Below are 26477 nucleotides of genomic sequence, written 5' to 3'. Positions count from 1 at the left end.
TTTATTCCGCCAATAAGAAATTACAACTATCGACCTGGGAATATGCACCAAATGGCTAGGGGAGGAAGTTGCTAGATACATCAAGCGGTTCCACCATCTGATCCTAAAATGTTGTGATGACATCGCGGAGAAGTGTTGTTGTGGTTACCCTATTTGATACGTCCTCCTAATCCCAAAGTGCTAGTATTAAGTATGGACGTTAAATCCAAGTCCAAGTCTAAGAATACTATATAATGTATGAAACTTAGATAATGTATTCCCTTGAGGAGCTCCAGATCATTGAGGATATGCTCCCTCAAGCCTATGAATATGTAATATTAATCTGAAAACTTAGGGTTTCACCTTGATTTCCTCAAAGTCCCAACTTGAAGATTATATCAATGAAGTGCAAGGTCTTTCTCTCATATCTCTTACTTATGTTCTAGCTTAGTAGTGAGTTTATCTCCACGTAACCAATTACATCATGGTACCAAGTATGAGGATTTTTCGATTCAACCTAACACAATCGAGTAAACTTATTTAGTTGTGTTTTAGTTTTATTTTCCTTTACTATTCTTCAAGTTTTATGCTCCATTCCTTACTTTATAACGCTTATTTCATTTCAACACTTCAGTCAAGTTGCTCTATGTAATTTAATGGTGGGTTTGTATGTAGAATTCACGATTTCGAGGATTTATAATCCATGGGATTTATGTAAATCCTTCGGGTATTTGGTAACTCATTTAAAATTCCTAGGATTCATAGAATTATTTTGTTTTAAAGTCCATATTTTGTTTGGTATTACCCTCAGAATCTTAAAACTGCATATATATGAGATTTAAAGTTAAAAAAAGTGTGTCCATAAATCCCTTGATAAGTTTTCCAGCAAATCTTTGGGGAGAGGGGTCAGACTCCATATGGAGGATTTGCTGGAAAACTGATTCCTGCGGGAAACGTGATTCCAGGAGTTTGGACATCCAAACGTAGCGAAGAAAACGTAATTCCACAAAATCACGACCCATAAATCCCATCTATAAATTTCTACATCCAAACCCACCATAAGATCCATTTTATTTTTATATGAATTTTACTTACAAAATATCGCGGGCCACGACAAGAAAAGTTGTTTGTGAGGTCTTTGTTTGAAGAACTCATACGTGAAACTCACTTAAAAATCCTTGCATTTTTAGGGGAGACCCCGAAAGAATCAGGGGCGACTAATATAAAAAAATAGGGTCACCCAAACCTAAAATGAATCCACCCCTTATCTCCCGCTTTTCATAATGCCAATTCTACCCTTAACAATCGGTAATTTAGTTTACAATCAGTAGTTTAGTTTATATAGAGGAAAATTGTTTTAGTTTTGTAGTTTTAAGGTTTTAGAGTAAAAGAAAAAAAAGAAGGGAGAATACCATTTTTTCTTAAACCAACAATGAACATGGATGAGTATGAAGAAGAAGATGAGAAACATCACGAAGAAATCATGTTCAAGGTTCAATACTGATTAAAGACGATTGAATGCATTCAACACCATTACGTCTCAGAATCGGTAGATAATAAAGTACTTTATCTACCGATTATACCTTTATGTTCAAATAGATAAGCATAATCGGTAGTCTTGTGATGTTCACTATCAACCGATTGTTTAATCGGTAGTCTCGTGATATTCATTATCAACCTATTATGGTAGTAGCCCCAAATTCAAAATTTTCAAAAACTAATGGAATTTTGGATTTCTTTATTTTCACAATCGGTGTTTCGTGATGTTTATTATCTATCGGCTGTACAATCCGTAGTTTCTTGATGTTCATTATCTTCCGATTGTGATAGTAGCCCCAAATTCAAAATTTCAAAAACCAGTGGAATTTTGCTTTTCTCTATTTCACAATCGGTAGTTTCGTAATATTTGTTATCTACCGATTATGTAGTTCTTTACTTTTACAATCGGTAGTTTCTTGATGTTAATTGCCTATCGATTGTACAATCGGTAGTTTTGTGATGTTGATTATCTACCGATTGTGGGGGTATTTCTTTATTTTCACAATCGGTAGTTTCTTGATGTTAATTGCCTACCGATTGTACAATTGGTGGTTTCATGATGTTCATTATCTAACGATTATGATAGTTGCCCCATTGAATTTCTCTATTTTGACAATTGGTAGTTTCGTGATATTTATTATCTACCGATTATGATAGTAACCCCAAATTTATTTATTTTTCAAAACAAAGCAAAGAAGAGAAGAATACAATCATAATCGGTTGAAAAAACCAATACTAAACTACCGACTATAAAAAGGTATATATGTATTTTCTAACTACTAGGACATCCTATAACCACATCTATGGGATGAGAATAAAAAAATCGCCTTAATTTCTTCGGGATCACCCCTAAAAATGCTAGGTTAAAAATCACAATCAAAACCATCATAGATAAACTAGTTACCAACTATCTTGTTAAGTTTGGTCAAGATATCAGGATCATATGTCATATTAATTTGGCAAAAAATGTCATGTATGTGAAAAACGAACGGGTCATCCACAAGTTTATGGAACTTGAAAAGGTTCCGAGCCTCCAACAGAAAGGACATACCGATATGAGATTGGCGTACTTTCGGCTGTGAGCTTAGCACACATATATAGGTTACAAAGTCATCTAAGTTGTTGTCCGCATATAATCCTAATGCATTTGTGCACTTCGGACGCAATCCTAGCATCCTACAATAAATTTATGGGTGAAAAACAGATATATGCCTGTTTTTTTCAGGGTGATAATCATAGGCCCGTTTTTTTGAAAATTACAAATCTAGGTCGGTTTTGACCGTTTTATTGAAAAAATAGCTAACGGTGGTTATCCACCTTTTTGGCACCGTTAGTATAGGTTAAAAATATAATTAAGCCCTTCGAATCATTGAACTCGTAGAATTGCACTGTAACTCGCCGATTCTGTTACTTCTGTACAATAACTCGGTTCTGACTGGGTAATGACGTGTACTTGTACACTCATTAATCTGTCCACGTCACCATATTTTGACACATGTCACTCCCGAATTGGGTCACATCACTTCCACTGCAGAACACCAACTCGATTTGCTGCATCAAGTGAGACTTAAAAATATTTTTCCTGTCTGAAAAGCAGATTCCCCATGGATCAAAAAAAATTTGATGATGTCTAAAATTCTGCAATTGCTCTTCCATGCGACAAGTCTGAAATTTTTTTTTAAGGAGGAGACAACAACCACTTACTAACCAGATAATTGTCATCTTCCCAGACTGCTAAGAACTCTATCTGCAGCATTTACTTCTCTGTCATAATGGTTGCATCTTGCTCTCTGCGTTCACCTATAACATGACGGAGAACTAGTCTTTAGTCCGAGCGGATCTTCCATACTTGTTGCTTGCCTAAGACAAAAAAACAATAAAAAAAAAAGCTCTTACTTGTTTCTTGCTCAGGCATTCATCTATTTCTGCAACAACACTATGAACAACTTCAATCTATAGCACTACCACATTACAACCATTTCAGTTGAATCCCATCAACACCATTTCCACTTTTATCTCCATACCACCAGTACCATCTGTAGCTGCACCAGTTCATTGCTTCACTGCAATCACCACCAACACCATTTTCTAAATTTGTTAAATCTCACCAGCAAGAATCCACTTTGTCTTCTTCTCATCTCAGCTATCAAACCAACAGCTACCCATTTATAGGAACCAACAAAACACAACACCATATTTTCTTGTTCACTTGAATCAATTAGCACCAAAACAACTTCAGCTTCAAATCCTAAGAATACATCTAAATAGTTCACTCCTCCATTCCAATCTTAGCAGAGGAGAAACATACATCTTCTTACCCCATTACAACAACACCAGTGTCATCTTCTATAGAGCCTCACGCTTCAACTGCCTGCAATAACAGATTCAACCGACTCCATGTTCATCACCACAAATAACCAACGTCTATCATCTTCAATTGTTAGCAATAGATAAGACTTCAACAAGCCCCAATTCATCTCAGAACAACTCAAACCCCAATCCTCATTCTGTTAATACCCAGAATCACTGCCACAATCTTCTCAGCAGAAAATCCAACATCAAAATGACCCATAATTTCCACTTCCGACAGATCCATGCTCTAACTTATAAATTCACCATAACCCACAGCAGCAACATCTCAATCTCGTTCATTCCTGTCCTTAGCTTCAAAAATTATCAAAACCCCAAATCAACTCTTTCACACACCCATCCATTCATTGTTGAGCTTCAAATTCATAACAGATTCAAACCCTAACAGTGATTCTCAACAACAAACACACTTACCAGAATCCTCAATCCGCTCTTAACTCTGCCCATTCGAAAACCATCAAGAACCCTAATTCTTCTTCTGATTCACAGAAACCACCTTCAATTGCTTCGAAATCAACAACTACAACCCAAATTATAATTTCATCACCATAGCACCACCAATCCTTGCAAACCATTCAAACCAATCTTCATCAGCAACACTCGAATTCAATCAACCTAAACCCATCTTCCTTATTCTTCTAAACACTTATTCTCCTCCATTAATCTTCATTGCAGCTTAATGAAGTTGTAGATCAATAATTTCATATCACCAGCACAATGCTACAATCCACCTTCTCAGCAACACCATCTGTTGATTTCAACAAAAAATGCAGTTGGGGCCAAATTCCACACAAACCCTAACCTTCAGATTCTTCCTTCAATTGAGAGTTTGAATTCAGCCAAAACCCATGAATTCAACACACACGACCTTTCTCTTCCATCTCCAGATCTCATCAAAACCCTTGAATCAGACAGCAAAGATCAATTTCATCATCTTTACAGCACCAATACAAACCCTAGACTGTTAACAATTCGATCTAAATCCATGGAAGAAAATTTCATGTCTTAACCCGGTTTCTTCTCGATTTCACCAAGCTTTATTTGCTTCTTGACCTCATATTCATGTCTCAATCGATCGACAAATACCCTCAGTTCACCATTTTCTTCAAATTCTTCTCCGCCACTTCTCAAATCGATGGCTGCGATGGCTGATACATCAACAGAAGTGAGACTGAATGGTGAAAAGAAAACATAAAAGGGAGGAGTATTTAATCTAACCCGTTGATTTTTTTCGGGATTAATACTAGAATCTGATCAAACACCGAGATGATTACACGTGTATAGAGGGCAAATGGATAATTGCGCGTCATTAACTCATCTCATGTGATGAGAAATTGACCTTGTTGACCGAGTAATTGACAAAAGTAACGGATTTGGATGGAAACATGGACGGAGACCTAGATTTGCAAATTTGAAAAAAACAGCCCTATGGTTGTCTATCGGGTTGAAAATCAGACCTATACCTGTTTATAATCCTAAATTTATCAAATTAGTCGTGCAATCCATAACTAATTACAGAATAGAATCATACGCATCATGCACCCCATTATATTCTTCCAGAACCAAATGGAGTGACATTTGAAAATCTGTAGTTATATAAGATTAAGCAATTAATTAATTTTAATATTCCAGATACTCAAATGTCTTTGGATAATGTTGCCACGACGTAAAAGCCCCCTAAAAACGGTTAGTTTTTTGGAAACGAGAAGTTAGTTGATAAACAGGGAATTTTCTTCATTCTCAAACAACTTCAATTTACATATAGTTTCAAACAGAGATTGCTAAAATTAGGTCATTCTGATTTGTTTGAGATAATCACAAATCTACTCTGTCTCAATTCAATAGGTTTCGGGTTGTGATTAATTTTGACGGAAGTTGATATAGAATTTTTGTTCATCAGAAACCAGAAAACTTCGAAAAGTTTTCTGGTTTCTGAAATGGGATTTTGTTGATTTGATGAGGATATTGAGCTTTAATGGTTTGGGTTTATTTTTGAAAATTTAAAAGCTGCATGGATTGCTGAGGATAAGAAACAATTCCCCTGTGCATTTTGTTGGGTATAATCAAGAGGAAACTGGAAAGATGTTGAGGTGTTTACCATGTTGTTTCAAGGCAGAGGAAGTCAGGAAATCATTTAAGAAAAACAAGATTGATCAGAAACAGAGGAGTGCTTTAGCATCATTTGTGGAGAGAATCTCTTTCAAATCCAGTAGTAAGTTTAGTTGTTGTCATCTTCTCCATATACCTAAGCATTAATCCATTTTCTCCATGTAGGATTGAGTTTCAATGAATCATTTTGTTAAGGGTTCTAATATTTTGTTAATCACACTTAGCGAAATCTGATCAATTGTAGGTAGCATTAATTGAGAATTATCTAGTTTAAATTGTTAATAAGATGTTTGAAGTGGAGTGCTAATTGTGTAGCTCTTATCTGCCTTTATGTTGTTTTCTGCAAAGTAGACATTATTTCTTTCAATGGATCTCGTTCACAACTCATTTCCACATAATTATTGTATATTGCATAGACAGTGGCAAGCAGATTATAACAGATGAGATACTAAAGCTTGGTGGGAATGGCAATATTGCTTCCAAGACGTTTACGTTTCGAGAATTAGCAACTGCAACCAAGAACTTCAAACCAGAATGTTTAGTTGGTGAAGGCGGTTTTGGAAGAGTTTATAAGGGATTCATTGACAACATAAATCAGGTGATTGCAGATTCTTTTATACTTTGTCTCACAAATTTATCTCGATACTAGTTGAAAAAACTTATTGCGGAGTACTCGTTAATCTACGTGACTTGCAGGTTGTAGCTGTTAAGCAACTTGATCGGAATGGACTGCAAGGTAATAGAGAGTTCCTTGTCGAAGTTTTGATGCTGAGTCTACTCCATCATCAAAACCTCGTAAACTTGATAGGTTATTGCGCTGATGGAGAACAAAGAATTTTGGTTTACGAGTACATGGCATTGGGCTCTTTGGAAGATCATCTTCTTGGTATATATGCACTGTCTCTATCTCTCTATAATATAGCCTGTCGCCCATGCATATACAAATTAAGGAAAATGCTGATTTTTAAAAACATTTTGGATTTACAGATGTGCCTCCCAATAGGCAGCCCTTGGATTGGGGTACTAGAATGAAAATAGCTCAAGGTGCTGCCAGAGGGCTGGAGTACTTGCATGACAAAGCTAGTCCACCAGTAATTTATCGCGATTTCAAGGCATCGAATATACTCTTAGACGAGGATTACAACCCAAAGCTGTCTGATTTCGGCCTAGCCAAGTTAGGTCCAACTGGTGATAAGAGCCATGTTTCCACAAGGGTTATGGGAACATATGGTTATTGTGCACCTGAGTACGCAATGACGGGTCAGTTAACAACCATGTCTGATGTATATAGCTTCGGTGTCGTGTTTCTCGAGATAATTACTGGAAGAAGAGCTATCGACACTTCAAAACCGACAGATGAGCAAAATCTTGTTACCTGGGTATGTTCATTGAAACTCCAATTTCGCATCAGAGGATACACTTCAACTCTTAATATTTTTCTTGATTGAACCTCTCGTTTCTGTTATTGCAGGCACAGCCACTGTTTAAAGACAAGAACAAGTTCACATTAATGGCTGATCCTAGACTGGAGGGGAATTTCCCAGTTAAGGGTTTGTACCAAGCTCTTGCAGTGGCAGCTATGTGTCTCCAAGAAGAAGCAGCTACCCGACCGTTAATTACTGATGTAGTGACCGCTCTCGAGTACTTATCAGTACCAAAGAATGACAACGATGAGGAAACCCCAAAATCTCAATGTACTGATAGAAGTAGCTTGGAAGATGTTAGATCAAACTGCGACGGCACCACTGAAAAACACTCAAATGTTGAAGCGAATGAACTATAATAGGGCTGTAGCAATTGTAAACTCGAAAACCTGAATTTTTTTTTTCCAAGAGGTGTTCATATTTTTGTGTGATACGAATCATACGATGGTTCTTATAGTTCATGTGAACAATGCATAGAATTATATGAACAAAAACACAGAAGACGGCTAACAACCTCTTCTGGGTATTGTTAGTGTACCTGAACTTTGGTGATCAACAAATGATCCATGAGTTGTGCTTCTCATAAGGCGTTCCTTATGCCAAAATCGTAACATTAATCAAATTAAACGTTTGGAAAATTGAATATTAACTGACCCTTTTCTGTTTGTTCCTACATCTTTTCTCGAATGATATTGTTTCACGTTCCATTTTGTCAAGACACTGATGATTGTGGATCCACACTGTTGCCTGCTGGGACAAACATTCCTTCAGCAATGATTTTTCTTGATAAGATGCTGCTCTTGCTTGTTGCATGGGTGGTGTTATTCTCTATGGCAATTTGGCAAATCCAATGATCCCACCAACCTGGTTATTTCCACCCATGTGAAGCTGAACAGACTGTATGACATTCACACGTTGGAGCAGAATTAAGTTTGTAAAAACTTCCAAATGATACCACTCAGATATGTAGGTGTCGAACCCACGTTCTACCAATCGCCTCCAACCCTATCTTCCTTCATTCATTCCTTAAGTGACGAGATCCCAGCCGGTCCTCTTTAAAATGGGATCATGCATCCTCGTTGTGGCGTTCTCAGATGGATACAAGAGTTAATCTAAAGAAATCTGGTGACAGAGGTTTTGGTTTCTCACACAGCTGTGTAGAGATTGTTTTCATTCATTGATATTCATATCATACAAATTACATTGGTTTACAAAGATAACAACTAAGATATATCGGAAGAATAGGAATAACGGAGAATAGGAAGACTATACCTCCTTAGCTAAAAGAAAGGGAAGAATACTGACTAGAATACAACAACTTGACTAGGCTTGTAACCCTGTAAGTTGACTAGAATATAACAACTTAATACCCCCTCAAATTGGAGCGGTAGAGCCAGAACCAACGCCCAATTTGCTAACCAGGCGGTCAAATTGTGGAGCTCTTAATGGCTTAGTAAAAAGATCTGCAAGTTGATCAGCAGATGGAAGATGCTTCGGGAGGATTAATCCATTAAGCAATTTTTCAAGAACAAAATAACAATCAATCTCTATATGTTTAGTACGTTCATGAAAAACAGGATTTTGAGCAATATGAATTGCATACTAACTATCACAAGAAACAGGGAAAGGAGAAGACATGGAATGTGCATGTCCCTGAGAAGATATCGTAACCAATGTCTGCAGTGAGATTAGCTAAGGCACGATATTCAGCTTCAACGGAAGAGCGGGCTACAGTGGGTTGTTTCTTTGATTTCCATTAAACAAGACTATTACCAATTGTAACAAAATAGCCTGTAGTAGAACTCTGGGTCATAGGGCATCCTGCCCAATCAAAATCGGTGTAACCATGTAGAGAAAGAGAACTGATAGAAGATAAAAATATGCCATGTCCATTTGTTCCCTTGAGATAACGTAGGATACGATTAGCAGCATCAAGATGAGCAGTGCGAGGACGTTGCATGAAATGACTCAAATAATTCACTGCATACGTTATATCCGGACGCGTTGTGAGATAAAATTATCTGCCAATCAGGCGACAAAAAGAGCTTGGATCAGCTAAGTCCTTTCCATCAGTAGGAAGTAGCTTGAGATGAGTATTCATTGGAAAAGATGAGATACGTGCCCCTGTGAGGCCAGAGTCTTTTAGAATGTCTAAGACATATTTACGTTGACATAGAAATATCCCATTAGGGTAACGAGAAACCTCAATCCCTAAAAAATATTTTAAGCGATCAAGGTCCTTAATGGGAAGTGAGAGGCAAGGCGTCACTTAAGGGAGCTAAAAAAATTATCGTCTGTGCCAGTGATAATGACGTCGTCAACATAGACGAGAACAAGAATATGTGAAAAGGGAGTTGTCACATAGAGATTTGGTAAAGCCTTCAACTATCAATACCGAAGAAAGTTTGGAAAACCATTGACGAGAGGCTTGCTTGAGGCCGTAGAGAGATTTACTAAGCTTAAAGACCTGAGACTCACTTTTGCGAGCTAAAACAGGAGGTATTTTCATGTAAATTTCTTCATCCAGATCCCCTTCGAGGAAGGCGTCGTTTACATCCAGCTGATATAGAGACCAACCCTTGATGGCTGCAATAGACAATAAAACACGGAAAATGACAAGTTTGGCTACAGGTGCAAAAGTATCATAATAATCAATACCTTCATGTTGAATGTAACCCTTGGTTATGAGTCGAGCCTTGTAACGTTCAATAGTACCATCAGAGTTAAGTTTGATTTTGAAAACCCACTTACAATTCTTGTTTTACCAGGTGGTAAATCAACCATGATCTAAGTATTATTTACCTCTAACGCAAGGATTTATTTTACCATAGCTGCTCGCCATTTAGGACATTTGATGGCTTGAGAAAATGTTTTTGGTTCTTCTGTGAGAACAACAACGGCTAGAAATGACTTATGAGAAACGTATGTATCAGTGGTGTTTGTAGTTTCTGTAGGAGATTCTACAGAAATTAATGGACCATGTTGAGCTGGTGGTACTGTGGGAGATAAAGTCCCGGATATAGAGACATGTTGTGAGTCTGTACAGCCGGGTTAGAAAGAAGACTGATATGAATTGTCAGATGAGGACAATGGTAAAGATGGAGACGAATTTATGGGATCATAATTTATGTACTCAGATTGTGAAACCGGTACAGGGAATGATGGATTAGAGACGTTGGATACATCATGAAAAGGAAAGACAGTTTCATGAAACACAACATCTCTTGAGGTGTAGATGGATTTTGATTCCATATCATAAATAGAATATCCCTTTGGGCCATAAGGGTAACCAACAAAGATGTCATGCTTGGCACGTTGATCAAATTTGTTATAAGTCCTAGTGTTTCTCGCAAAACAAAGGAAACCAATTACTCACAGGGATGAGTAATCTGGAGGTTTATGAAGTAGCATTTCATGCGGTATCTTATGAGACAAAATAGGAGTTGGTAATTTATTGATAATATAGGTAGCAACAAGAATACATTCAGCCAAAAACAAGCGGAAGATTAGATTGAAAACACAATGCTCTAGCTACATTTAGCAAATGGCGATGTTTTCTTTCAACAATGCCATTCTATTGCATGGTGTACACACAACTAATTTAATGTAAGATTCCATGTTGGTGAAACCATGATTGAAGTTCATTAGACTTGAACTCGGATCTATTATCAGACCTGAAAGTCTGTAGTTGAGGAATGATTAAGCAATTAATACCAGAAGAGATGGTAGATATTTTTCGACCAAATTGGTTAATAACAAAATTGATTTTTTTTTTTGACTTGCATCAAAAATACCCAAGTGCATCTAGTCATCCAAAATTGTTAGGAAGTATTTAGCACCAGTTATAGAAGGGGTTGAGAATGACCCCCATATGTCAGCATGAATCAATTGAAAGGGATGCTTACAAAAAGAAATACTGGTATTAAATTTAAGACAAGATTGTTTAGCCCGTGGGTATACATCACATGCGTGATTGAATGAAGAACGAATGAAAGGTAAATTGCGAGATAAAACTTAAAACGATCCACACTTGGATTGCAGAGACGGCAGTGCCATGTATCAACAGTCTCATTTGCATCTAAAAATAAAGCAAATGGTTGAAAACAGAAATGATAAAGACCGACAACCTTCCTGCTCCATCCAATCTCCTTGGTTGTTCGACGGTCCTGAAATGTATAAGATTCGTGTGAGAATTTGATGCAACAATTAGATGTGCTGGTCAGTTTACTGACAGGGATCAAGTTGAACTTGAAGCTTGGAATATGAAAGACATCAAGCTGTTTAATAGTAGATGATAAGTCAACAGTGCCAATATGAGTCACAGATGTATGTGAGCCATCTTGTTAGAACACTTGTCGGTCGAACTCGCAAGCGTTGTTATCTCAAGCTTGTTTGTCAAGTTTAGTTGCCAAAACTATAAGTCTTGATTTCTAGTCTACTTATAGCTAAGTCTCAGACTAGGATAAAAAGTGTAGTTGAGCTCTAGACTCCACGGCGTTCATCATGCAAAGATGAATAACTACTCAAGGAACTGGTGGATGTTCATCGACTAAAAGGTATGTAGAGACTTGAACTTATCTATCACTCAAAAGTCTATCTACTTTATCTCCTATCTTGAGACAAAAGTCGTGTTGCTATATAGACTTCGATTATACACATTTGCTATTTCGAGCCGAGTTTATCTCGCTTATCTATTTCTTGAAATATGTGTTGGTAAGCTTTCGCTTTGGCCAAGTTCATCCTTACAAGTGACGAAAGTCATGTTGATTATTTCAATATCTTGAAAATTGCTTTGATGAAAAATAGTGTGTGAATAACCTTTATTTAACATCCTCTAAGAATGTTTCAATGATTGAAATGAGAGTTTAGAATATATAACCTTGAATTGATATAAACATTGTATGTGAACTCATACTTGTGTAAGTCCAAAATCCTTAAACTAAAGTATGCGTACTTTATTGGTTCAGGATGTCAGGAAGACAAGTCCGCGTACCCGTACGCATACTGCTGGAAGTTCACATCCCATGAATTTCTGCTGGAGTTTGTGAACTGAAAACAAACTCAATCCGGGTACTTAAGTATGCGTACCGGTATGCATACTCGAGTGTGTTATTTTCTAAAAATGGTTTATTCGTGAACTAAGACATATATAAACTAAGGAATGCATATTTGCAAACCGTGGCTATAATGTTCATGAATAGATTCGAGTGAATCAAAATCGTTTTTGCTTCGAATGTGTCTTATATACTTCTATGAGATCTAAGAAATTTAACAACTCTCTAACTAGTTCTTTTGAGTCATTTGAACTAGTTATGGTGAAGATGAATAAGGTTGATATGAAAGTGCTCATATGGCTAACCATTGATTAACTACTGTTGAACCAACGACTTGTACACGTTTAGGTACGGTTACACAAACATAAATGAACGTGCATTTCATTTGTGTATAACAAGCTAAGTTCGATCTAACGGTTGAAAGATATTAGTTTGAATCTAATTGTTGAACCAACGACTTGTACACGTTTAGGTACGGTTACACAAACCTAAATGAATGTGCATTTCATTTGTGCAACAACGAATTGTGGTTTCATCGTCAACAAAACTTCTGGTGTGTGTGTTATTTATTTTCCGTATTATATTTTGTTATATAATTGAAATATCACATGTTGTGCACTGAATCGATCAATTGGTAAATCCAACCTTTGGTTGTTGATTGAAATTGATTGATCCTTGAACACTGGTCTTTGGTACCGTTCAAGTGATTTCTCTTGTATTCAATCAGGCTTGCAAATTCCTATTTGTTTGAGTGAGGATTGAATCGAGAAATTGAGATATAACTCTTTAATATACTTTTTATTAAGATTGAGTCTGACTGTCTAGTTGATTCTCTTAAAAGTATATTGGAGTTAGTCTTATACAGATTGCTAAGAAAAATATTGGGTGAGGTTGTTAGACCCCCACTTTTTCACATCTGGTAGTTGAACAGTGAGTGGTTTAGTAATCACAGTATGAAAATAAAAGAGAGAAAGAGAAGAACAAATATGGTGGGTTGCACCACTATCGACTATCCAAATATTTGTAGAACAGGATAAAGTCATCCCTGCAAAATTTTCATATGGAGTTACATCACTACCTTCATCGCCAGGGTCAAGTAGAGAAAGGAGTCGTGCATCTTGGGCAGCACTAATAGCCAGTGCAGCAGTTGCAGGTTGATTGACAGCAGCAATGACGTGAGAATCTGGATCCCGCGGCTTTGGTAAGTCTTTCGGATACCGATTCAATTTCCAGCACGTCTGCCTGGTATATCCATGCTTGTTGCAATGGTCGGAGAAAGGGCGTCCACGCTTGTTGGTACCATTGTTTGAAAAGGCCCTTTGATTGTGATTTTCACTGCGAGTAACATTAAGAGTTAAGGATTCAACAAAGCGGAGAGAAGAAGAGTTAATACCTTGTTGTTCCTCTTCTTGTCTGACATGATTATAAATTTTGGCAGGTGATGACATGGGTTCCATGAGAAGAATCTGACTGCACTTGCCTGCTCCACAAATACATAATTCAATTGGCCTAAAAGCATCCAATTGATCCCATAAAGACTTAAGACGAGTGCAATACATCGCAACACTCAAGTTTTCTTGTTTCAGAGTAGCAATTTATTTCTTCAACGCATACAGCTTTGATGCTTTGTGATGAGAAAAAACGGGATTTCATCTCTAGCCATTGCTCATGAGCAGATGGGAAATTCATGGTGCTGGGTCTAATCTCTGGATCTACGGAATTGGAAATTCAACCACCAACTAAATCATCACATCGTGTCCAGTGAGGGAGATCAGCTGGATTAGTTGGTTTCTTCACAATAACATCAATGTAACATGTCTTGCCTTTTGCGCTGGTCATGCAACTTCCCCAAGTGCAGTAGTTATCACTAGTAAGAGGAGGTGTGAAGATGACTGAGGTACGGTTGTCTGTTGTTAGAACATAATAAGGGCTGGTTGGAGAAATAACAACAAGATTAAGAAAACTAACCTAGCTCTGATACCATAAAGAAATCTGGTGACAGAGGTTTTGGTTTCTCACACAACTATGTCGAGATTGTTTTCATTCATTGATATTTATATCATACAAACTACATTGGCTTACAAAGATAACAACAAGATACATCAGAAGAATATGAATACTGGAATAGGAAGACTATACCTACTTTGCTAAAAAAAAGGGAAGATACTGACTAGAATACAACAACTTGACTAGGCTTGTAACCGTGTAAGATGACTAGAGTACAACAACTTAATATAATCCCATAAAAGAGGATAGTGCCAAAGGGGTTTGACTGTTAAAGAAAGAGTTAAGTCGTAACAGACCCTTGTTGTGAATCGATTTAAGAGGCTTTTATTCAACAATTCTCACCTTAGCTATTAGCACTGGATGGGCCCGCCTGACCTTGTGGCCTGACCTCCGGAACAGTGACACCGATTTCGTATCAAATTCATGTTACAGTCTAACCTCGATAGATGAATACACTTTGGACAGAAAAATTATTATTTATTTATCGATAAGTGAAATTTATTCATTTAGAGAGTATTTTTAACTTTTTACATATATGATTCTGATATTTCTATCACAGAAATTGGTCAACTAGAAGAAGATATTCAAGAATTTACTGATATTATTTCTAACTTACGCTGTAGAAATATGTTGGATGTCGAAATTTTTGTAACTATCCCAATGAGAATGGTGCAACTACAGAATCGCCTATGGACGAAGAAATTATCGAGTCAATAAAAAATTATGAGAATGATCCTGAATTAGATGATAGTAGCGCCATAAAAAAATATGTCATCAAAATAGGCGTTTCAAGCAGTAATCATCATAAACAAGGATTTGCTACAATACGAGCAAAAGTTTCTAGAAGTTATACATGCATTACAAAAATTTAAGGATGAGATGCATTTTAGTTTAGGTGGAAGGAAAAAACAATCAGCTTTAGATACCTTCTTTGATAAGAAATGACTTCTTATAGGAACGTTGTTGATGGATGAAGTATTTTGGATTGTGTCTATGTATTTTTTATATGAAATTTGGTGACTATTCATTTATATTTATATAGGACCTTTAAGGATCCAAATTTTCTTTTCTTCATTAATGCATTTAGCGAGGTTATTCATTTAGCCCCTTTACCCAAATCGGCATCGAAGAAAATTATTCATTTGGCGATGTTATTCATTTATCAAACACTCATTTATTGAGGTTAAACTGTCGAAAAAAACAATGATTTAGGTTACAGTCTCCCCTTACAGTTTTTTATCCACTTTTCATTTTTTATTGTAAAGTACATCACAAAAATATATAGATTTTACGATAGTTTGAGTTGGGGTATTCAAGTTTTGACCAGAATTTTATTTTAGTATTCGTTTTTTTCGAAAATTAAGGATTAACATTTGAATTAATCGTTGACCATATCGTTTAACCAAAGTAAAAAAAAAATTGTATAATACTAGCCCGTGCTGTAACGACACTGCTTTCATTTATTTTATGTATGATGTAACTAAATTATGCTTCCTAGTTTGGGGCCTAGGCACATTATTTGGGCCCTATAGATTATATCATCTACCTAATAGGAAAGAATAAGGGATGTCTTTGCTGAAACTAACAATTTACCTTCTATTAAATATTAATATTACCAATTTACCCCCATTAAATCCTAATAATAAAATTTAAAAATAAATCAATTTTATTTCTATCCTCTTATCAACTGATTCTTATTCTCTTCTTATTTAAAAAAAAAAAAAAAAAACATTGTCGATTATCGACAATCCAAAAACGATTAATCGTTTTTTTCTATAAAATATCGAATCAACCACGACTGAAGCATGCTACTAGCAGGAATTATCCTAGTGAGAGTATTCCCAAAATTGTTCAAGCGATTGGAAACAAATCGAAGAAGAAAATAGTGGAGGAAGACGAACCATCTTTGATCACACAAGATAAGGAAATGGCTCGAATCATGTACTTTTCTATCAACCCAATCCTCTAAACTATGTATGAATAACATGCAATCGCTCAAAAATTGGAAATTTTGAAATCAAATTTTTCTGGGTTTACCAGAATCGTTCTATGTCAATGTACTTGTGAGCCGATTGCATATATAAACGGTTCATGTTCATGCCCACAAACACCAATTGTCCTGCATGTGTTTTCTTGCTTGAGAAATTTGAACCAGAATCGGTCAATGTAATGCCGACATAGCCCATTCAGTTATGGTAGGGATAACCGTTTTTCTGTAACTTTTTTTTGTTAGAATCAGATTACATGTGTGTCCACAAAAATCAATTATGTAGCCTTTGATTTCTTAACTGCTTAGCCCATAATTGAACTACATGAGCACTTATAAAAACCGATTGTTGATGTGTTATGTTAGGAATTAGACTTTACATGTGTATCAAGTAAACCGATTCTTGTAAGAAAAAATGCCAAATTTTTCTGTATCTTTTTTTTTGTTAGAATCGGATTACACGAGCACTTAAATAAACCGATTGTTGATGTATTATGTTAGGAATCAGATTTTATACGTGCATAAAGTAACCAACAGTACACCTAGGATTCAAAATATGCATTGAATTCCATTATTGTTTGCCTATTATCTTCGTATTATTCAGGGACAACAAGGGCAAGAAACAAAGGCAAGCCGAAAAGAAATATAAGCGGAAAAATGACTTTGATTCTCCTAAGAGTTTGGAACCTCGTCGAGAGGGTGGTAAAAATTTGAATGCTTCCTACCAAAGGGGCTCTGGGAGTAAATCCAAAGGGATCCACATCAATGACCCACTACCCCAAGCAGTGCAACCAACACAAGAAGAATCTGATTCTGCTACTCCTACTGAAGAAGAAGGTGATGATAGAGAAGTTGCTGAAGAAGAAAGTGGTGAGGAGGAAGTTAATGAAGAAGAGAATGATGTCAAGGAAGTTTATGAAGAAGAAATTTTTGATGAAGAAGAAAGTGAGAATGAAGTTGATGAAGAAGGAGGAGAAGTTCAAGAACAAGTCCAATAAGGAGAAGTTCAAGAACAAGTCCAGGGAGGAGAAGTTCAGGAACAAGTCCAAGGAGGGGACGCTCAAGAAAAAGTAAGAATAATGGTCCAAATAAGAAGAAAGGGGACCACATACCCGACCCACTGAAGATGTTTACTCGCGTCCTTAATGATCCCATTTACGGGTTACCCGGTGATGAAGGAAAGTTGTTATGGGGATACAAAGAGAGTTAGGCCGATGTCGTTTTCCATGCCATAGTAACTACCTAAACCTTATAATATGTAAGATAAAACTTATCATTCGTTTAGTATTTTAATTATTGTCTATCGGATTTGTTTTGTTTTATAGGATCACAGGGATGTCGTTCTTCGTATGAAGCTAGGAACGTCAGTGAGTATGATGAAGAATTTGCCAATGGAAGCAGCAGAATCAACAATAGGATAATTTGAGGAAGTAATCGAGCTATTCAAATCTACGGGGTTGTTGGTTGCGGTCGACAATTTGGTTCTTGGTTACGACAAACCTCTTGTTTCCGCCTTCGCCGGGAGATTTTACGGGGAAAGGATACTTTCCATCTTCCGGTTGGAGGAATAACGATAACCCAAATGATGCGAAGTTGATTACCGGGATAAGTATAGAAGGTAAATCCGTGAAATACAAAGACTACGCGCAAGGGCATAAGTGGGACAAGATTTACACGTTCACCAAGAATGTGTTTCAATGGGATGAGGAGATGACCAAGTCACAGATGCTAGTAGGTAAAGCAAAACAGAAGATATTCCATCTCGCGCGCTTGAGGTACCTCTTCCTGGGAATAAAGAAGCTTCATGCACAGGGAAAATAGGTGATCAAGGAATGTATCTTCGCTACGGCCAATGCATATATCCTTTACATCCTGGGATATGTTATCTTCCCCGATGTTTCTGGTTCCCGTGTGAGCGCCAACTTTATTCAGTTGTTGCAACTATTTGACAAGATTCACAAATACTATTGGGGATCTGTCATATTGCTGTTAGAGCACTGCTCGGTCGAACTCGCATGCATTGCTATCTCAAGCATGTATGTCAATGTTAGTGATCAAAGCTATAAGTCTTGATTTCTAGTCTATTATAGCTAAGTCTCGGACTAGGATAGAAAGTGTAGTTGAGCTCAAGGACTTCATGGCGATTCATCATACAAGTAGAAGAACTACTCAAGGAACCGGTGGAACTTCTCGACAAAAAGGTATGTGAAGACTTGAACTTATCTATCACTCAAAAGTCTATCTACTCTATCTCCTACTCTTTGAGACAAGAAGTCGTCTGCTATATATATAGACTTTGATTATACACATTTGGTATTTCGAGACGAGTATACCTCGCCTATTTATATCTCGAAATATGAATTGGTTAGATTTTCCCTTTAACCATGTTTATCTTTACCATGTGACGAAAGTCATGATATGTTGCAATCATCTTGAAAATTGCTTTGACGAGAAATGGTGTAACAACTATATAATGTCCTCTAAGAATGTTTCAATGATTGAAATGATAGAGTTTAGATTACATAACCAATGGTGGACATAAGCATTGTTGTGGAAAAATATTTATGTATAAGTCCTATTCCCTGAACCAAAGTTTGCGAACTTTGTTGATCAAGAGAACCGGAAGAATGGCGTGAGCCAAGTCCGCGAACACAGTCCGCGAACCGGCGAAGTTCTCATACCCGAGAATTTCTGCTGGAGTTTGTAAACTTTGCTCGGTAAGTTAAGTCCGCGAACCTAGTCTGCGAACTTGAGAAAGTTATATATCTGAAGATGATTTCTGAACTTAAACTTTAAAAAGACTAAGGAATGCAGTTTGAAAACCGTGACTATAAAAGTTCATGAACCGATTCAAGTGAATCAAATTATCTTTGCTTCAATTGTTTCTTGTGTAGTACATGAGATTTCCTTGCAATTGAACAACTCTCTAACTAGTTCATTTGAAGTCATTTGAACTAGTTATGGTGAATAAGAACGTGGTTGATATGAAATGCTCATATGGTTAACCTTTTGGTTAATTATTGTTGAACCAACAAGTGCATACGTTTGGGTACGGTTAACAAACCTAGAAGCGTGCATTGTCAAGTGTGTATAACAAACTAAGTTTTCGATCTAACGGTTGAGAAATATTAGCTTGAATCTAAATCAGGTATTCATATAACGGTGAATATTGATTGCTTTATTACCAAGGTAACTTAATTGCAAACCCTGATTTGAAAGACTATATAAGGGGAACTCTAGTATCTGTGAAAAACTAATCCCCACACCTCACGTATGATACTAGTTTGCATACTAGAGTCGGTTCTCCTTTAACCTTTGTCTTTCTTCTTTTAAAACCAGGTTAACGACTTAAAGACTTCATTGGGATTGTGAAGCCAGACTGATACTACTTTTATCGTAGTTGTGTGATCTGATCTTGCATCTTCTATCGTACGAGTACAATCAGATTGATTGGCTTGTGATTTATATCTCCGATAGGAAAGATATAAAAAGTAATCACAAACATCTTCGTCTCATTGTTTGTGATTCCGCAACATCTTGTTTCGCTACCATACGATTAAGATTGTTGTGAGGTGATTGATAACTCTAGACTGTTCTTCGGGAATATAAGACCGAATTATCAATTGGTTCCTGTTCACCTTGATTATTATCAAAAGACGGAATAAAACCTTTTAGGGTTTTATCTGTGGGAGATAGATTGATCCTTTGATAGACTTGTCTGTGTGGGACAGATTTGTTTATTGTCAAATCCTGCGATTTTGGGTCGTCGCAACTCTTAGTTGTGGGTGAGATCAGCTAAGGGAATCAAGTGCGCAGTATCCTGCTGGGATCAGAGGCGTAAGGAGTACAACCGTACCTTGTATCAGTGGGAGATTGATTGGGGTTCAACTACAGTCCAGTCCGAAGTTAGCTTGGAGTAGGCTAGTGTCTATAGCGGCTTAATATAGTGTGTGTTCAATCTGGACTAGGTCACGGGGTTTTTCTGCATTTGCGGTTTCCTCATTAACAAAAATTCTGGTGTCTGTGTTATTTCAATTTCCACATTATATTGTTTTATCTTTATAATTGAAATAATACAAGTTGTGCGTTTAGATAATCAATTAGAATAATCCAACCTTTGGTTGTTGATTGTCATTGATTGATCCTAGAATATTGGTCTTTGGTATCATCCAAGTTGTTCCTTGTGTTTGATTAAAGACTCGCTGATTTCTATTAGCTCGAGTAAATCAAAACAAGAGAGAGATATTAACTCTTTGAGATACTTTTACCTAGATTGAGTCTGACTGTCTAGTTGATTCTCTAGAAATTATTTCGGAGTTAGTCCATACAGATTGCTAAGCAAAATATTGGGTGGTGTTGTCAGACCCCCGTTTTTTCAATTGGTATCAGAGCAGGCAAACACGTTCAAGACCTTACAAGTCTGTGTTTGTAGCGATATGACTCTATGGACAGAGGTGATATCTCTATTAACGTACCACCAGTCTTCGGTGGCTCTAATTACTTATGGTGGAAAATTGTTATGCGAGCTTTTCTTCAAGCGAGTGATTTTCAATCATGGGTATATGTTGTTAATGTCTACGATGCTCCCGTTGTGGCAGTTGGAGATGTAAACGTTCCCAAGAATATTGGTGAATACATTCCTGTCGAGATACTTGCTGCAAAGTAAAATTCCGAAGGTTTGAATGCCATCATACATGCCATTACCCCAAATCTTCAGCAGCATGTGTCAAATTGCACTAGGTCTAAAGATGCTTGGGATATCTTAGAAACCGTATTTGAAGGTAACTCCAGTGAAAAGGAAGCTAGGCTTCAAAACCTTAATTCCGATTGGGAGAACCTTCGTATGGCAGATGAAGATACATTTGATGAGTTTAATCACAGAGTGTCTGAAATTGTTAATGCATCTTTTGCATTGGTTAAGACTATTCCTGAAAAGGACATTGTGATGAAAATTCTCAGATCGTTGCCATCAAGATACGATTCTAAGAATCATTCCATCTTTGAGGGAAATAATCCTGATACACTTTCCAAGACTTCACTAATTGGAAAGTTAAGAATTCGTGATCAAGATACAGGGAGAACGTTCGCACTCAACGCTGTGAACAAAACTGAGATGTCTTCCTCTCACTTATCCTGGGCTGATGAATGTGATCATTCACTAATAGTCAAAGAGGTCAAGAATCTAATAAAAATGAAGAATAGATTTGCAGGTTTTCTATCTTCTCTGGTTGCTGAAAATAATTCAACAGAAGACAATACTTCTCAATATAACTCAGATGAGTCTAACTGGTGCAATGGATTTACTTCCCTTACTTCAGATTCTCCTTCAACTTCAAATTCTGATTCGGAACTTGAATTTGACACTGAGTTGGTTGATCTCCTGAATAAAGAGATTCTTCAAGAGAACCTTCGTCTTAAAGCCTTCTTGAGGAATGTTGAATCATCACTCCGGACGAAAAATATTGAGATAGAGCATCTTCATATTAAATTCGTCAAAACCATGTCTCTAAAGGAAGAAGAAATTAATTCTCTCAGAGATGACCTGCAAAGGCTCTCTGGAAGTTCTGACAAAATTGCAGCAATGTTGTCTGGTCAGAGATCCTTTGGAAACAATCATGGTTTAGGATTCAAAATCAAAACAACAAAGGTGATGGATTCTGCAAATCAGGAAACAATGGTTGGGTGTTGTGTCAAACAGTACATGGAGACGAAAAACCCACATTGATCTGCTCCTTCTTTGGACACTCAAGGCATGATAAAGATACCTGTTGGAGATTCAAGAAAAGCAACAAAAGAGTCACCAAACTTCAAAAGAACATGCAAAGAGTGAGTCTGGATAAAGATAAGCACGGTAAATATTCCAGAAGAAGTAAGAAATCTGTTAGCACAACCAATAGTGACAAGCCACGAAAAAACAAGGGAAGTGGGCATTTGGCCCGTCCGGTCACCAACTGAATGGTGATGTTTGCCTTCTCATCTTTAACTTGAGAAAGATGAGAAGTGTCTGAGAAGTGGCTCAAGTCAATTTTTATTTGTGTAGGTGATCTTTTTTTTAGATTCTTTGAAGACTGTGTCAAAATGATCTAGGGTTTGACACTTATAAATATCCTTTTATTGTTTGTTTTCTCCTTCTTTCAATTACGTTCTCATGTATCCTGTAACTAGAGGTACTACCAAAAGAGATGCAGTATAAGCAGTCAATGTACATCAGTGCAAAGGAATCACTTCCTCAAGAATGATAAAGAAGAAGTCAACAACCAATGGAGAAGGTTCTTCCTCTAACTATCTCATTTCTGTTTGTCGTGCTAGAGACATGGTGAAAGTTTTCATCAACAAGCGAAATGATTTAAAATCTCGAATCATTTCCTCTTTGGAAGAGATAACTCACTATGAACAAAGGTTGTCTCTGACCAAGAATACTATGTGTGATCTAAAAAGAGAACTTAGTGAGTTAACTGATATTTCTGAAGATTTAGAGGAATTGAACGATCCTATAATCAATGGGTTTTTCAATAATGAAAAGGAATTCTCAGTAGATGCTCTGAGAAATATCTACAACGACTGGTAAGTCTTTGAATGAGAATTTTATTTTCTTGTTTTACTTGGAAGAATAACTAATGCTTGAATAGCAATTATTGTGACTACATATAGCTATTATTTTTCATCTTCTTGTTCTTTTTTAGGTTTATTGGTTTAAATTCTAAAAACTTTTTGGAGGATGATGTTTTGCAGTATTAATCTTTATGATTTGTTACTGCAATTTGTTATGGGATATTGGTGTTTACGTCCGTGAACTATGTTTTTCCCATACTTTGTGAAAAGTAAAGTCGCTCGTGATTGCTATTCACGTATTGGTAAAAGATTGAATGGACTTTTGACAAATACAAAAGTTAAGCCTATATTGTCAAATACTCCCTCTGTTTCTGGAAAAGTGTTACTTTCACTTTTTATTTGGCCTATTTTTAGGCTAAAATGAAAAAGTGAAAGTATCACTTTTCCAGAAATGGAGGTAGTATTTGATGGAAGATAGGTTAAAATCTTTTGTTTTCAAGGATTATGTCTATTAATATCGTTACGCAAGTAATGATGGAAAATAGAATGAATCCTTGTGTATTCCGCAGTATTGATCATCCCTGATCCATATTTTATGTATTACTGTGAGGCTCTGTAATGTATCTTATGTTGAGCACCATACAACCAAGTTGATTTTTTAGCTTAGTTGGTGTTCCGTGAGATATGTTATGTCGAGCATATTGAACTAATTAATCATCTTGTTTGGTTATTTAGTTATTGCTCTGTAAGATTTCTTATGTCGAGTAAAACAAATGACAATTAAATTGATTACTTTTGTGATTAGTTTGGTTGTATATTCCAATTAGATTAATTATGGGTTCTCTTGTAATTAATCTAGTTGAGTATTTTCGTGTCTCCATAAGTTCTCTTATGTTAAGCATAATCAATTGAATTGACCACTTTTTGTGTTTAATTTGATTGCATATTCCGATTAAATTAATCATGGGTTTACTTGTGATTAATTTGATTGAGTTTTTAGGACATATAAAATCATTCTCATGGTTTTTGGTTTCCAATAAAATCCTTCTTTTCTTTCGAAATTAAGGTCGCTCTTGTTGTTCCTTCGGGAATGACATCAAATGGGGGAGAGTTCTTTTGAACTTGTGCTTAATGGTCATATCTTGAGGAGAGTGCGGCTGTGGAATTTTAGAGGGGTTATCTTGTATCTTTAAACTCCTTGATGAATGCATTTAGCTCCGGCTATATGATTGCATCTAAATTAGTTGGTATGTATCTTTCCTTTTGTCATGAAATGTCTCTCTCGAAAATTTCATTATGATCCCGTTCTTGTACCTTTGCCAATTTTATTGACAAAAAGGGGGGAAATTAATATGTAGTTCATACTACAAATACATATGGTTTTCAGATCATTGTGTAAGGGGGAGTGGTTTCCATGTGAGATGGAGTATTGACTAGGGGGGAGTGATACATATCACCATAGTGTTATTGTTGAAGTTGTGATACAATTGAACTTTGACGCTGTGTAATAATACTATGACACTGTATAACAATGATCGAGACCGATGCTTTCTCATTGCTATAGCTACGGATCTTCAACAGCTGTGATGTTAAACTTACAACCTTTGGGATCATTGGAGTACTTGGAAGTGACAAAGATTTCGAGGAATGTTGAAGATTATACATGTGGAATAGGTGCTACTAAAGTTTCTTTATCTTTTTTGTATTCCATATGTATTGATAGTTTTGTCACTAAAATTGACAAAGGGGGAGATTGTTAGAGCATTGCTCGGTCGAACTCGCATGAGTTGCTATCTCAAGCATGTTTGTCAATGTTAGTGAAAACTATAAGTCTTGATTTCTAGTCTATTATAGCTAAGTCTCGGACTAGGATAGAAAGTGTAGTTGAGCTCAAGGACTTCATGGCGATTCATCATACAAGTATAAGAACTACTCAAGGAACCGGTGGAACTTCTTGACAGAAAGGTATGTGAAGACTTGAACTTATCTATCACTCAAAAGTCTATTTACTCTATCTCCTACTCTTTGAGACAAGAAGTCGTATGTTATATATATAGACTTTTACTATACACATTTGGTATTTCGAGCCGAGTATATCTCGCCTATCTATATCTCGAAATATGAGTTGGTAAGCTTTTCGCTTTAACCATGTTTATCTTTACCATGTGACTAAAGTCATGATATATTTCAATCATCTTGAAAATTGCTTTGACGAGAAATGGTGTAACAACTGTATAACGTCCTCTAAGAATGTTTCAATGATTGAAATGAGAGTTTAGATTACATAACCAATAGTGGACATAAGCATTGTTGTGGAAACACATTTATGTATAAGTCCTATTCCTTGAACCAAAGTTTGCGAACTTTGTTGATCAAGAGAATCGGAAGAATGGCGTGAGACAAGTCCGCGAACTGCCGAAGTTCTCAAACCCGAGAATTTCTGCTGGAGTTGACAAACTACTTGCGTGAAGCTAAGTCCGCGAACCGGAGAAGTTCTCATACCCGAGAATTTCTGCTGGAGTTTGTAAACTCTGCCCAGTAACTTAAGTCCGCGAATCTAGTCTGCGAACTTGAGAAGGTTATATATCTGAAGATGATTTCTGAACATAAACTTTAAAAAGACTAAGGAATGCAGTTTACAAATCGCGGCTATAAAAAGTTCATGAACCGATTCAAGTGAATCAAATCATTTTTGCTTCAATTGTGTCTTATATAGTACATGAGATTTCCTTGCAATTGAAAAACTCCCTAACTTGTTCATTTGAAGTCATTTGAACTAGTTATGGTTAAGAAGAACGTGGTTGATATGAAATGCTCATATGGCTAACCTTTTGGTTAACTATTATTGAACCAACAAGTGCATACGTTTGGGTACGGTTAACAAACCTAGAAGCGTGCATTGTCAAGCGTGTATAACAAACTAAGTTTTCGATCTAACGGTTGAGAAATATTAGCTTGAATCTAAATCAGGTTTTCATCTTACGGTGAATATTGATTGCTTTGTTACCAAGATAACTTAATTGCAAACCTTGATTTGAAAGACTATATAAGGGGAACTCTAGTATCTGTGCAAAACTTATTCCCACACCTCACGTGTGATACTAGTTTGCATACTAGAGTCGGTTTTCCTCTAACCTTTGGTTTTCTTTTTCTAAAACCAGGTTAACGACTTAAAGACTTCATTGGGATTGTGAAGCCAGACCGATACTACTTTTATCGTAGTTGTGTGATCTGATCTTGTATCTTCTATCGTACGAGTACAATCAGATTGATTGAATTGAGATTGATATCTCCGATAGGAAAGATATAAAAAGAAATCACAAACATTTTCGTCTCATTGTTTGTAATTCTGCAATATCTTGTTTCGCTACCATACGATTAAGATTGTTATGAGGTGATTGATAACTCTAGTTTGTTCTTCGGGAATATAAGACCGGATTATCAATTGGTTCATGT

At 36.5% G+C, this 26477-nt stretch overlaps 1 protein-coding gene across 2 annotated transcripts; it reads left to right on the top strand.

Moving 5' to 3' along the window:
* Positions 1-5625: 5625 nt before the first annotated feature.
* LOC113287900 (probable serine/threonine-protein kinase PBL23) lies at positions 5626-8059 on the top strand. 2 transcript variants are annotated; one of them, XM_026536776.1, is made up of 5 exons: positions 5626-6100; positions 6414-6595; positions 6694-6883; positions 6985-7376; positions 7469-8059. In XM_026536776.1, the coding sequence occupies exons 1-5, from the start codon at positions 5971-5973 to the stop codon at positions 7778-7780; spliced, it is 1206 nt and encodes a 401-aa protein (XP_026392561.1). In that variant the 5' UTR covers positions 5626-5970; the 3' UTR covers positions 7781-8059. The 2 variants fall into 2 exon arrangements, with proteins under 2 accessions (XP_026392561.1, XP_026392562.1); XM_026536777.1 differs by having other exon boundaries at positions 5958-6100; positions 6418-6595.
* The last annotated feature ends 18418 nt before the right edge of the window (positions 8060-26477 follow it).

This window comes from Papaver somniferum, chromosome 6 (assembly GCF_003573695.1).
Source record: "Papaver somniferum cultivar HN1 chromosome 6, ASM357369v1, whole genome shotgun sequence".
Classification (NCBI taxonomy): domain Eukaryota; kingdom Viridiplantae; phylum Streptophyta; class Magnoliopsida; order Ranunculales; family Papaveraceae; genus Papaver; species Papaver somniferum.
The sequence above is the reverse complement of the archived record's forward strand: the minus strand, read 5'-3'. Positions and strand labels throughout refer to the sequence as shown.

Excerpts from the sequence above, each read along its gene's own strand:
- LOC113287900 (XM_026536776.1), top strand. The coding sequence starts at position 5,971 with ATGTTGAGGTGTTTACCATGTTGTTTCAAGGCAGAGGAAGTCAGGAAA. Across the intron at positions 6,101-6,413 it reads AATCTCTTTCAAATCCAGTA|ACAGTGGCAAGCAGATTATA; the intron begins GTAAGTTTAGTT and ends TATATTGCATAG. Across the intron at positions 6,884-6,984 it reads TTTGGAAGATCATCTTCTTG|ATGTGCCTCCCAATAGGCAG; the intron begins GTATATATGCAC and ends TTGGATTTACAG.